This window comes from Diabrotica virgifera, chromosome 5 (assembly GCF_917563875.1).
Source record: "Diabrotica virgifera virgifera chromosome 5, PGI_DIABVI_V3a".
In the NCBI taxonomy this organism is placed as follows: domain Eukaryota; kingdom Metazoa; phylum Arthropoda; class Insecta; order Coleoptera; family Chrysomelidae; genus Diabrotica; species Diabrotica virgifera.
Genome location: NC_065447.1, coordinates 217162194 through 217177650, shown reverse-complemented (window position 1 = coordinate 217177650; position 15457 = coordinate 217162194). Strand labels below are relative to the sequence as shown.

Genomic DNA, 15457 nt, shown 5'->3' with positions numbered 1-15457 from the left:
ATCTCTTTCTAGAAACGTTGCAAACTTCATATTGGCAGAAAAGGTGACTTTTATGTACACAAAATTAAGACAAGACCACAAAATGGATGATCAATGACACTAATGACAGCAATCTTACGTGTAGATTTTATAAAAGTTAGTAAATAATAATGATTATAATATGGTTTGCAAATAGTTAAATGCAGTATGTGGTAAGTAAAATTACATCTCGTTGCATAATTAAGAGTCTAATTGCTGTATTTACAGATTTTCTGAAGAAGTGAAGAGGTTATATCACATTCCAGTTGTTTAGAGCACTTAGTAGAGATATACACCTTTAAACATGTCGTGTTCAGCGATATATATTTTAGATGTAAAAGGAAAAGTCTTAATCTCTAGGAACTATAGAGGCGATATAGACCTAGGTGTAATAGAGAAGTTTATGCCTTTATTAATGGAAAAAGAAGAAGAAGGGCTTCTAACTCCAATTTTGCAAATCCCTGAATGCACCTTCTCATATATTAAAACCAACAATCTATATATAGTAAGCACTACGAAGAAAAATGGTAATATCGCTCTTGTATTTGTATTTTTACATAAAATCGTTCAAGTAATGACTGAATATTTTAAAGAATTAGAAGAAGAAAGTATCAGAGATAATTTTGTCGTTATTTATGAGTTGTTGGACGAACTTTTAGACTTTGGCTATCCTCAAACAACTGATAGCAAAATTCTTCAAGAATACATCACTCAAGAAGGTCATAAACTAGAGATACAACCAAGAATTCCTGTAGCTGTGACAAATGCAGTTTCATGGCGTTCTGAGGGAATCAAATACAGGAAAAATGAAGTATTCTTAGATGTAATCGAGTCAGTAAATCTTTTAGCAAGTGCAAATGGCAATGTACTAAGAAGCGAAATAGTGGGAGCAATAAAAATGAGAGTGTATCTTTCTGGTATGCCTGAACTGAGATTAGGTCTCAATGATAAAGTATTATTCGAGAGTACAGGACGTGGTAAATCTAAATCGGTAGAGTTAGATGATGTTAAGTTCCATCAATGTGTAAGATTATCAAGATTCGAGATAGATAGAACAATCTCTTTTATTCCACCAGATGGTGAATTTGAATTAATGTCTTATCGTTTAAATACCCATGTGAAACCATTAATATGGATTGAATCTGTTATAGAAAGACATGCGCATAGTAGAGTGGAGTACATGATTAAAGCTAAATCGCAATTCAAGAGACGTTCTACTGCTAACAATGTTGAAATAATCATTCCAGTGCCACATGATGCAGACTCTCCGAAGTTTAAAACCACCATCGGCAGTGTCAAGTATGCCCCTGAACAAAATGCCATAACTTGGAGTATCAAATCATTCCCAGGGGGTAAAGAGTATTTGATGAGAGCCCACTTTGGTTTACCTAGTGTTGAATGTGAAGATACTGAGGGTAAACCACCTATTCAGGTCAAATTTGAAATTCCATATTTTACAACTTCTGGAATACAAGTCAGATACTTGAAGATTATAGAGAAAAGTGGGTATCAAGCTCTACCATGGGTGAGATATATTACACAGAATGGTGACTACCAGTTGCGTACTAATTAAGCGTTGTTATTGTACTTTTCTGCTTTTTAAGTTAGAATATAATATATTTTTACTTATACTTTATTTGTAGGGTCTTATAAAACTTTGTACTATGTAGCACTATATTCAGTTAATATATTTTAAAATAAACATTACTTTTTCATGTACTGTTCTCACAATTCATTATAACTTGTTTCAGCATTATCTATTTCAAAATATTTAAAGTATGTACTTAAACATTTGACATTGAATAAATTTACCTATTTTATTCTTAAATTTTGGGTGCTTTGAGACAAGCTCAGCGGTTGGACAACTGAGTAAGCGGTAGCGTTTAGACAACACAATGACAAGCCACTGTTAAATTTACTAAGCGTATTTTCTTTCTGCTGTGTAACTCAGTGGTTGCTTGGGTACAGTACGCAATAATGAGTTTAAATTTTTTTAAACTTTTCATAAAATATTCAATTGACCCAAAAAATGGATTTACAGTGGAATAAGAGAAGTACATTTTGGTACTGTACGAGAATATTTATTTCTAGAAGTATTATGTAAATATTATGCAAATATGTTTATTACTACTGGATCTAAGCCGTTTTTGTAGTTAATGTCAGCCACTGAGGTCGTCTGAATGTACCCATTGGTTATCCTGTCTTTTATCAAGTTGCCATGCCTTCAAGCGTCGGAAAAGTTTTGATTTTAAGAGAGTAGGCGCAAAATTTAACTGGATTCATTTTTTTCGAATCCTGAGAAAACTAAATAAATATTTTTGATAAATTTAGACACAGAATAAAAGATTACGTAATTACTGAGGGCCGAAAGTCACTTAGAATAAACAAAAAGTTTCTTTTGAATGAGATATTAACATTATAAATCACTCAATTTTCTCTTCTTTTTCACTCCTGTAACTTATTAAAATAAACATAAAAGTTTTCAGGGACTTTTGGCCCTTGGTAATAATGTAATCTTTCATTTTGCTTTTAAATTTTTTAAAAATACTTATTAGTTTTCTAAGAATTTGAAAAAATGAATGCATCTAAAAAAAATTAGCCAGAAATTTTGTGCCTACGCCATTAATACCTTTTTTATATTCTAAAATCTGACAAATTATTATCACAACTGTAAAAAGAGCTAATATTTTGCATTTTACAAACAATTATGGAAATCTAAAACATTTTTATCTTCTTGTTAGTTTATAATTATTCATCAAATTGGAAAAGGAAGTTCAGATATACTTATTTTAAAATATAGCTACATCTTTATGTCACAATATATCTATATTTTATAGTAACTTAAACATTTATTTATATATTTAGATCCAATTTATGTATATGTATCTTCCTGGGGTTTTCTTTAGGTAGTTTTCTCCAACAAACACAATACGCTATGTACAGTGTTGCCCCATGCATCTTGTCTGTATGTTTGTACAGTTGTTGCATGCTGTGCTCAACATATAAGGGACAGCATCCATTATTTAGTATTTAAAGCATACAGACACAATGTATGGTATAATGCTGTACTCAGCATACAGTGTTTATTGGAAACCAGGGCCTAACAGTGTAGTTGGTGAAATATAACATTATTAGGTTTTTTATTTACAGGAAACATTTTATACATGGTTCAAATTTTTATAATACTCTGAATATATGCACTGTTACTTAATTAAAAAGTATTTTCAAATGCTATTTTAATAAAACTAATAAATGCTACTTGCAGCTGTTAATTTTTGTTTTTGATTCTCACAACTATTCAAGCAGTTACATGGACAGGTTTTTGTCCAATTTTTACACATCCCCCAGTTATCAGTGAAAAGTCGTTGATTTCATGTAAAAATCTTATAAAGATTTTCAATTTGTTTATCCCAGAGAGCTATTATTTAAACAACTACTGTACTTACCCCGACATTGATTCTATACTAAGTTTCAATAAAAGACACGCAGTGCATGTAAACAACGATTTTAGTTGTTCAAGGTGTTCAAAATGTATCTACTCAATCTATAGTAACAGTATATTATAAAAATTACTTGTATCACTTTTCTTGGTTATTAGGTTTTATTGTATAGTATATAAATTATTGTAATCACTGAATACATATAGTGAAAAAGTAATCCTATTAATTAAATTAATGAATAATTTACGCAATTATACAAGGAACTGTTATCCAAAAATATTCCAAACCTTCACCAAATAGTCATCTCTATTCTGTTGGTGACGACGTCGCTCTCAACTAATGTTTACATCTAGTGAATAGCTCATGCAAATAAACTGTAGAAGTACTTGGCAGATCGAAATCGATCCTCTGAGGATTCAATATTAATATATCTTAAACAATTTAACCAAATTCTTATTAAAAAAATCGTTTGAAAAAGGGCAGACTTTTTAGCTTATAAACATTTATAGTAATTTTGATCTTTTTTATGTCACGCTCTTTTAAGTAGGCTCACTGACAAGATGGTGAAAAAACACAATCTTAAAAAAAAGGACCTATGACCAATAGGAACCAAGATGACAATCTTTTTTCTTAAAATCATATGTTCACTGTTTATTAACTGTTTGGGAAAGTATGTAGTGTTTATTTAAATATTTTGCTTTATTAGTTTTTTTTATAGTTAACATATGGCTACTTAATTATGTAATACGATTAATCTCATTTAACACCTATAATCTTATTTGATATTTATCTTATAGTAGTCTCACCTACGTAATATTACTACATACCAGATACTTTCATATTTTTTAATGTCTCCCTGTAAAGTGATCATACCATCTGTTTTCATATTTTGGGAAATATTCAGAGAGAAAGGTACATCTAAAGCTATTGCCTTTTCAAAGCACCATATGCGTCGATAATTTATTACCCCAAGCCACCATTGCAGAGAAAGGGTTCTCTTCCTGTGAGTACCGCCCGTGGAAAGGAAGACAAACCTGACCCTGACAAACTCAGTACGAAGTTAACAGTTGACAGCTTACCGAAAGGATGCTCAGGTCCCCCTGGCCGGCTCTCCACAAAGCGCGAAAGGTGATGTCCAGGTCTACTGTCAATTAATGGTGAGTAATACAATCTCTTTGACAATTACGAGGGCTATTCAGAAATTTCGTTATGTCTTGATCTGTAGCCGCTAGGGGCGAGGCTAGCGCAGCCATCTTAACATCGTGGCGTTCCTCCGTTCAGTAGCTGACCAGCCGTGCTAGAGCGAAGTCACTGTCTCTTCTCATTATTTTACAACAGCTCTTTGAAATGTGTGCCGCGATCGAATACCCCGCCAGTTGTGAGGTGCAATAATACGGTTCTTGTTAGCTAAAAACAACAAACCAATTCAAATTTATCGTGAAGTTTGTGCTGTTATGGGGCATTAAATTCAAAGATGGCTGAACCAATGTGCACGATGAAGAACGAAGTGGACGGCCAAGCATTGTGACTGATGAACTTGTCTCTTTAATTTAAGGGGAAGGTGTTTCCTCACCCACCGTATAGTCCGGATCTTGCACCTAGTGACTACCACCTGTTCCGAGCAATGAAGACCTGGCTTGCAACGCAGCGCTTTGATGACGATGCGTTACGGGACGTCGTTAAACACCTGGTTGAAGTCTCAGGCGGCAGAATTTTATGACAATGGTATTTCAAAGCTAGTTTACAGCCCTATGATAAGTGCCTAAACTCGTTAGGAGATTATGTAGAAAAATAGTGTTTGGGTGTCTCTTTCAAATGTATATAACAAAATATTTTTCATGTACTGTTTTTTTTTTCTATTCCAAAACGTAATGTACTTTCTGGATAGCCTGATACCTGATATAACCATTTATGATATAGCCAGCTTAATTGTTCACATTTACATACGAACACATACAGTGAGCACGTAATGGTTGGAATAAATTCATTTTCTCGAGAATGGACGATTTTGGAAAAAATCCCGAAGCAGGTCAATTTTTATTTTTAAATTACGACTTTTTGGCATATATATCATACTAGTGACGTCACCCATCTGGGCGTGATGACGTCATCGATGATTTTTTTAAATGAGAATAGGGATCGTGTGATAGCTCATTTGAAAGGTAATTCAATTCTCTATTTAGTAGTATAATTATTTCTTCAGGGTGTCTAAAAAAATTTTTTTGAATTAAATTTATTCACATAAAAAGAAGAATGTATGTAATTTAATTTAATTCAAAATATATTTTACTGCTCTCAGAAAACAGAAAAAATGTTTAACAAATAAATATTGTATTTGCTTAAATTCAATATTAACAAGAGGCAGCAACCCACCTGCCTCTTGACAGTTTGAACATTTAATTTAAGCGAAAAGCAATGATTATTTTTTAAATAATAAACATTTTTTTCTGTTTTCTGAGAGCAGTAACATGTATTTTGAATGTTGTTCTGAAGCTATTTCCTTGTGGCATTTTTATAATTACGTTTTTTTTATGGGAAATAAGCCACAATTTTAAAAAAGTTAATTTATTAACGTTTCGAAGCCCAAATCGGGTTTCGTTGTCAAAATACAAAATACTATTAAAATAAAATAAACATGTTGTTGCTAAGTAAAAAAATTCTTCTAATAATTTATTTAATCTGACTCATTTATATTGGCAATTCAGACGTATATTATACATTTTAAAGTAGAAGACTTTAAAATGATATCACCAATATTTATGAGTTGCGTTCCTGGGACGACTTTACTAAAAGATAGTTCATTCGATTACATGAAATCAATCCCAACTCAAGAATATCCGTCGCAAAAAAATCATAGCATGTGATCTGTCTTTAAAAAGACAACCAAATGCAACGATGACAGTAAAATTCTCGCGTTAGAGATTCCATAGTAAATCACGAGGGAAAACCAGGAAAAAACCTCGTGATACTATCCCGACATCGTAAGTATTTGGTCTTACATTTAATCTACCTTCAATACCAAATTCTGACTTTAATATGTTTAAATTATTAATAATATTAATATTACATAGATATACAATAAGTAATACTAAAATATAAAATTTGTACTAACTCGATATGTTATTGACTTACTAATCGTGGTATTTTCTTTCTATTGACTTCCTCTTTCAGTATGGGTAACCACATCCTACTGCATTCTACCGAGGAATTTGCGACACAATTGGTTTCATTTAGCATAATTAGAGCCGCTTCTTTGATTTTTCTCTTTTTGCTATCTGATTCTTTCAGGACTATACTTGAATCTCTCCACTGAACTCTATGTTCATTATCCCATGCGTGTTGACATATCTGAGATCTATCAAATTCTCTGTTTTTAATATAAGACTGATGTTCACTTATTCTAACGTTTAATGGTCTTGATGTTTCACCTAAATAAAATTGTTCGCATTCACAAGGTATTCTATAAATGCAATTCTTTGTTCTTTCTTGTTCATTGTTAGGATATTCTTGAGTTGGGATTGATTTCATGTAATCGAATGAACTATCTTTTAGTAAAGTCGTCCCAGGAACGCAACTCATAAATATTGGCGATATCATTTTAAAGTCTTCTACTTTAAAATGTATAATATACGTCTGAATTGCCAATATAAATCAGTCAGATTAAATAAATTATTAGAAGAATTTTTTTTACTTAGCAACAACATGTTTATTTTATTTTAATAGTATTTTGTATTTTGACAACGAAACCCGATTTGGGCTTCGAAACGTTAATAAATTAACTTTTTTAAAATTGTGGCTTATTTCCCATAAAAAAAACGTAATGTATTTTGAATTAAATAAAATTACATACATTTTTCTTTTTGTCAATAAATTTAATTCAAAATTTTGGACACCCTGTATAAATAATTATGTTAATGTTTATACTACTGAATAGAGAATTGAATTACCTTTCAAATGAGCTATCACACGACCCTTGTTCTCGTTTAAAAAATCATCGATGACGTCATCACGCCCAGATGGGTGACGTCACTAGTATGATATATATGCCAAAAAGTCGTAATTTAAAAATAAAAATTTACTTGTTTCGAGATTTTTTTCCAAAATCGTCCATTCTCGAGAAAATGAATTAATACCAACCTTTACGTGCTCACGTATAATATTTATTCATTTTTGCGTACTTGGTGTATTTATATGTTATATTTACTGATTCCTACACAGTCCATTGTCTTCATTATTTTATTAATCAATCCCAGCGATCTAACAACGAATAAGAAGTCTTAGATGTTTCATTAACATTAAGATGTGAAAATTGAACAGATTATAAACGAAGATCTAAGCCCGGAGATAACGAGCGCCAAACATTTTTGCATCTTTTTTGGGGGTCACAAAATTAACATTCTCTGCAAAATTCAGCTTGTTCATATTATTTTTAGAGGTCAAATCTCTGACGATTGGAGTAATATTACTCTGGCAAATATATTAGACTTTAGGCCCACCATTTAAAAAATATTATTACCTCCCTCATGAGACTATTTTTATTCAGTTATTCATGTTGTCATAAATAAATGTGTATACTGCCTTTTGGGTCCAAATTAATTAAAACTCTATTGTTCTACTAACATTATATTTACATCGAGCAAACGGTGATTCAACCATAATTGTTTACCATAACATCACATTACCTATACCACTACATTTGTACATCTCAAGTATCTAATAATAACTCTAATACTAAATTCACCTATACTGCATTTTTATACCCGACCTAATATGAATACATCACGTTTATAATTCACGGTCAAAAGTCAGTGTCTTCGTATCGGGGTAATACCCTATATTATATTTTGATAAAGTTATTTAAAACTTAAAACATATTTTATATAGATTGTCCCAACTATACTACAATGTCGAGTCTGACAACTTTTCTATTTCGGAAAATTTTCGGGAGGGAGGCCTTTCGTAAATATAGAAACTTTGGTGCGTCCGACAACTTAAGTACCCTTAAAAAATTTGTCATAATATTACCAGTTATTTGTAAATATTTTTATCAAACAATCCTGCAAAAATCAGCTGTGAGAGTAGAGATGCATCAAGTCAAACTAGTTTGATTTTATTCAACAAACTTGACTTGACTTGAAAACCAAACTTTTTTTGTAAAAAAGTTTTACTGACTTGATTTCGATATCTTTAGGTTTGACTTGAAATCAAACTTCTTCAAACAGTTTGAAGTTTGAATATCATATTGCGCAACGTGTTTATTTCCAATTCTAATTGAGAGCGTACCGACTTTTGTTTTGACTTATTTGGATAGGTCTGAATCTGTACTCTGATACTCCGCAAATTAGTTTGTAGTTCATATTATTAAGAAGTATATGCTCGGCTTGTTTATTACGTTCGTTTTGAAGTATGTGCTTTGTAAAATAATATCAGAACCTGAATATTTTTCGGCTCAGAATAAGTACCAGATCAAATTGAGTCTGATTGTGAAGGTATTTGAACTAATTCTTTAAAACGACATTGCAAAGTCGCAAAAAATTAATTAAACCTACTTTATCAAAAATATAATATTTTATTGTTCCTTCATAAATTTTTGTTAAAGGGGCCGTTCAAGTATTACGAAACGCAATTTTTAAAGCTCTCACAACCCCTTTATCCCATCTGTATCTTTTCATCTTTTGTTGTGAAGAAAGGTCCAGCTATTTATTGCAAACACGTGTTACTGTGCTTGATCTGGTTAATACAAATTTTAAGATTTTTTCACTTGAATACTATTGTCCTATTTTCACAATAGCGGAGCGTAAGGGGGCAATATAATAAAATCCAGGTGTTCTATGTAAAATATAAACGAAAGTTAAAAAGTTGGGCGATTGGAATTCCGTAGTTTTTTTATTTAAGTTAAAAAACAATGTTACTTAACGCGCTGTTCGAACCCCCTCCCGCCCGTATAACGCGCCGTAACGTTTTACATGATCCCCTCCCCCCAACTTGCGTTACGTAATACTTGAAAGCTTCCAAAGTAGATTAAATTACACTTGGTATGATAAAAAACTATCCAACAAATTCTTTGTTTTAATCTTTTTCTTCTTCAGGTTCCTTCCCCTATCGGAGGTTGGAAATCATCATCGCTATTTTAATTTTATTGGCCGCACTTCTGAATAATTTTAATGAGCTGTAACCGAACCACTCTCTCAAATTTCTTAGCCAGGATATTTTGCGTCGTCCTGTGTTTCTCTTCCCTTGTATATTCCCTTGCATAATTAGCCTAAGTAATACGTACTTCTCGCCCCTCATTATATGACCCAGATATTGAATCTTTCTAATTTTAACAGTTTTTATGACTTCGCATTCTTTCTTCATTCTTTGTAACACCTCTATATTAGTTACTTTTTCAGTCCACGATATTCTGTGGATTCTCCTGTAGCACCACATCTCAAAAGAGTTTAATTTTTTGATTTCAGACTGTTTTATTGTCCACGCTTCCATGCCGTATAGTAAAGTAGAAAAAACGTAACAACGTAGCATTCTTGTGCGGATCTCTAGATTAAGGTTACGAAACTTGCCATCAAGCAATTCTAAGCATACAGCATACATTTTCAAAAAATTTACCCTATTTTGATTAAAATCGCCTCCTGTATCAAGATAATTTTATGTGGCACTCATTGAATTATTAATTTTCTAATCTTAATTGACAACTAACATGTCAATCTCGACAAAAAAGTATATCTACTAAATAAATTATTTTTCAAACTCTTTCAAGCTAGTTTGACAAACAGTTTGACTTTTCAAACCTGTACGATTGACCAGTTTGACTTGACTTGAATTATTTTTAAGAAGGATTGACTTGAGTTTGACTTGAAATTAAGTCAAACTCAAGTCAAGTTCAAACATTCAAGTCAAACTTTTACAACCCTATGTGAGAGTATAAATTTTATGACTTTAGGATGCGTGTGCCCCCTCCCCCCACCAATTGGGGGCGCACTATGAAGTCAAATGATATTTTTTTTGCAGGATTATTTGATAAAAATGCTTTACTGGTAATATTGTCCGACAAAGGGTACCCCCCGTTAAGATAGGCAAAATGCCCTCACTCTCAGAATTCAATTTTATTAATTTTTTTACGTTCTATGCAACTAAAAAATTAGATAACGCGGATTTTTAGCTCGCCACCTCCCTTACCCCTCCCCCCATAGCCAAAAACGTAGATTTTTAGATTTATTTTTTTTAGTTGGGTTCCAATTGATTTAAAAATTTCAAAAAATTCACAAGTGTAGCTGAGGCTTTTACAAAACATGTCCATTTTTTATGGACCCATAGGTCGAGTGTACATAACCTCAATTTTTTTTTTTAACTTTTTTAAATCCTATAACTTTTTTTTGGAGGGGGCTGCAGGTCCAGTTTTTTTTGTATTTTGTGTATTTTATCAAAAGCTATCTCTCTGATTTTTTTCAGATTTTTCAGTCAGGTGCGCCATTTTGAAAAATTAAGAAAACTGTTTTTTTAGGGGGTTTTTTGGAGATTTTCTCCATTTTATAGACTGCAACATAGATCAACTCAAGGTTTTGTTAATAGATTATGTATAATTTAAAATAACTGAGTATATTAGGATATTCAAAAATTGGGCGAAACACTTTTAAACCCCCCAAAAACCATGTTTTTTTTAAGTTTTCTAAGAATTTTTGGGGATCTAATTATATTTTTTGTGGTCGATACAGCCTGAATATTTTTTTTATTTTTTTTACGTTCTATATGATTTAAAAAAATTAGGACTTACCGCAATTTTAGCCCACTTCCCCTATTCCCCCTCCCCCACAGGCAAAAATATCAATTTTTCGATTTTTTTTAAGTTGGTTTGCAATTAAATTATGAATGTTATTCTGAAGCTATTTCTTTGGGGCATTTTTGTAATTAACTATTCTGAATGTTCATTTTTTAGTTAAATTGTGGCTTATTTCCCATTTAGAATACATAGTTAATATTTATTAAATTATAAATTACAAAAAATTCACACGCACAGCTGAGGCTTTTACAGAACATCTATTTTTATGGACCCGAAGGTTGAGTGTAAGTACATATTATAACCTCTTTTTTTTGTTTTTTAATAGGTACGTATATTTTTTTGGTGATGGATTTATGTCTATTTTTTTTTGTGTTTTGTGTATTTTATCAAAAACTATATTTCTGACTTTTTTCAGATTTTTCCGTAAGGTGCGCCATCTTCAAAAATCCGCAAAACTGGTTTGTTCGGTGGTTTTTAGGGATTTTCTCCATGTTATAGACTTCAAAATAGATTAATTCAAGGTTTTTTTATAGGTAATGTAGGTATAATTTGAAATAACTGAGTTTTTAGGGATATTTTATATAATTTGCTATTGAATAAACTTAAAAACAACCTGCTATTTATAGTTTTCACAATCATAAACTTGTCAGGATGGCACGTTTCACAGTTAAAATTAAGTTTCACAATTAAAACTTCCCCTGTTTCCATACCTACATCAAAGTTTGTCCGACTAGACACCGTTAAACTATTCAGCTATTTTCAGCTTGCTATTAATCAAAATTAATTTCAAATTTTTGCAATATTTTTATATAAAGTAAAGATGTCATTGTGATATCTTTTGGGTAGGATACAAAAAACAAAAATAAAACAGAATAATCAATTTAAGAAAAATACATTATTTTAATATATCCTACTTCTTGTCGTTTTGTGAATCAAAACATTTTGTTCTTTGTTAGTGTGTATTTAGTAGGTACCCTAATATTACCTTCCATTATACATATTCTAATTATTCAAACATGTGCTTGTACCATCTACATAACCTATATCTCTGCTCTGCCTATTATAATGTCATTTTGATTCACGTTTACTGCTACGTAAAACACCATAAAAAGAATAAGGAAAGTATTACCAATATATAGCTCCGTATATACTCGTAGAGTATTCGGAGAGTATATTCGTTGGTATAACACTTCAGTTCTAAAGTCTTCATCGCTGTCTTCGTCTATTACAGGTATAACATCTGTATTGTCAAAGAGTTTTTTAAGATAATCTGCTGGCTTGATGATTTTTGTAAAATATCTTCCATGCAATAAATATTATATTATGGCAGCTAATTACATGCGAACAACAGCCTATGGTCATGTTGCCGTTTGCACAACTCGCATCTACAACAGTATCTATCGTTTAATGTTTTCCGAACCATCTTAGTTTGGCTCATAATGCAAATATTCCATGCTGCATGCTTGTCCCCATTAGGTAAATTATTTCGATTTATTTTTTTGCACAAACTTATTCAAAAACAGGTCCTTATAACAAATCCACATGGTGCCAAGCAGTACCGCGGTCGGAAAAGTGTTAAAACAATTTTTTAAACGAATTCAAAAAATCAATTTTTTCACTTAGAACAAATTTGTTTTAGATTCTCTGGATCAACCTGAGCAAAAAAGATCTCTTGTGATTTTTATATAAAATTGACTGTTGTCGAGTTACATGCAATTTAAAATTTGAAAAACGCGAAAATGGCCATTTTCAAGGCTTAATAACTCGATTAAAAATTATTATTATGAAAGTCATAAAGTGACCAACTCAAAGTTTAAAGCCCTTCCCTGCAGGAGCCTGAAGAAATTTTTGTCATTATTTTATTACTATTATTTTTAATAATTAAAAATGAGCGCTAACCACGTATTGAACCGGCCGTCCGCGAGAGAGATGTAAATTCATTGGACGTTTTAAAAAAATATCGATTGGAAGTCAAAAATGCGTTTTAAAAAAATAAAAAAGGAATTTTGAGGTTATATGTATTGTACACTCGACCTACGGGTCTATAAAAAATAGATATATTTTGTAGAAGCCTCATAAAATTTTTAAATTAATTGCAACTTAACTAAACAAAAAAAAAAGAGAAAAATTGACTTTTTTGTGGGGACAGGGGTAGGGGGTGGTGGGCTAAAAATGCGATTACTCTTATTTTTAATCACATATAACGTAAAAACATGAAAAAAAATATTCAGGCTCTATCGATCTCAAAAAAATATAATTAGACCCGCAAAAATCCTTACAAAACTTTAAAAAAATATGGTTTTTGGGGGGTTTAAAAGTGTTTCGCCCAATTTTTGAATATTCTAATATACTCAGTTATTTTAAATTATACATAATCTATTAACAAAACCTGGAGTTGATCTATGTTGCAGTCTATAAAATGGAGAAAATCCCCAAAAACCCCCTAAAAAAATAGTTTTCTTGATTTTTCAAGATGGCGCACCTGACGGAAAAATCTGAAAAAAATCAGGAAGATAGCTTTTGATAAAATACACAAAATGCAAAAAAAAAAATTGGACCTGCAGCCCCCTCCAAAAAAAAGTTATAGGTTTTTAGAAAGTTAAAAAAAAATTTGAGGTTATGTACACTCGACCTATGGGTCCATAAAAAATGGACATGTTTTGCAAAAGCCTCAGCTACACTTGTGAATTTTTTGAAATTTTTAAATCAATTGGAACCCAACTAAAAAAAATTAAATCTAAAAATCTACGTTTTTGGCTATGGGGGGAGGGGTAAGGGGGGTGGCGAGCTAAAAATCCACGTTATCTCATTTTTTAGTTGAATAGAACGTAAAAAAATTAATAAAATTGAATTCTGGGAGTGAGGGCATTTTGCCTATCTTAACGGGGGTACCCTTTGTAAGCGTCTCTAGTTGTCGGACGCACCAATGTTTAAAAACCTCTATATTTACGAAACGCCCCCTCCCGAAAATTTTCCAAAATAGAAAAGTTGACTCGAATAAATGAATAAAGAAGTCTCATGAGGGAGGTAATAATTTTTTTTAAATGGTGGGCCGAAGACCTGTTTTATATTTTTGCAAAATATTTTTTGTATTGGAGTGTGAATTCATAGAACAATTTTAATATTTGTTTTTAATACAGATTTTAATCCTCTTCAAATTGTTTCTTGTGACTTTTGATGTAAAATAATTAGGGAAGCAGGAATTCAACATTTTTGAGTTTAATATGATCCGTTTGGCAATTTACCACCCGGTATATATGTGTGTGAGAGTGTGTATACACATCAAATACAGAGTGTCAAAACCAAATGGAATACATTCATTATTTCGTGAATGAGCGACTTTAAAAATAAATCCCGAAACAGGTCGATTTTTATTTTTCAATTATGATTTTTTGGCATATATATCGTACTAGTGACGTCATCCGTCTGGGCTTGATGACGTAATCGATGATTTTTTAAATGAGAATAGGGATCTTGTGCTGGCTCATTTGAAATGTTATTAAATACACTATTCAGTAATATAAACATCAAAAATGAATAACCATTTTCAATTTCGTTGCAACATGAAACTACAGCCGCATTATATTCTAGTTCAATCAGAGAGTGCAGTAAGCACCTCTACCGGTTTCGAAACTTATTAGTCTCTCATCAGAAGGCACATATGCTGCTCTCTCTGACCCAACCAGGACAAACCTCGGCGTGCATTTACGGATTGCAACGAACGAAATGGTAGGGATGCCCTAGCGACAACTGCTAGCAAATGACGTAAGTTTTCAATCTAATAGCACATAAAATAACACCAAAAATATTAGGTACTCTACATCGGAGGTGTAACCAGAGAAGGTTCCCATTGTTTTCAATCTGGTGGGATGTAGAGTAATATTTTTGGTGTTATTTTATGTGCTATTAGATTGCAAACTTAGTCTTTTGCTAGCAGTTGCCGCTAGGGCATCCCTGTCATTTCGTTCGTTTCAATCCGTGACTGCACGCCGGGGTTTGTCCTGGTTGGTTCAGAGAGAGCAGCAATTGTGCCTCCTGATGAGAGACTAATAAGTTTCGAAACCGGTAGGGGTGCTTGCTGCACTCTCTGATTGAACTAGAATATAGTGCGGCTGTGGTTTCGTGTTGCGACGAAATTGAAAATGGTTATTCATTTTTCATTTACTATAATTTTATTGAAGGAAACGGTATCTAAACAACATAACATAAACATAACTAGAAA

The 15457-nt window shown here is 32.0% G+C and overlaps 1 protein-coding gene across 1 annotated transcript; it reads left to right on the top strand.

Moving 5' to 3' along the window:
- Nucleotides 1-5: 5 nt before the first annotated feature.
- LOC126884641 (AP-1 complex subunit mu-1) lies at nt 6-3290 on the top strand. Its single transcript, XM_050650708.1, has 2 exons — nt 6-191; nt 247-3290. Exon 2 carries the CDS (start codon nt 323-325, stop codon nt 1589-1591), a length of 1269 nt encoding a protein of 422 aa, XP_050506665.1. The 5' UTR covers nt 6-191; nt 247-322; the 3' UTR covers nt 1592-3290.
- Nucleotides 3291-15457: the final 12167 nt, after the last annotated feature.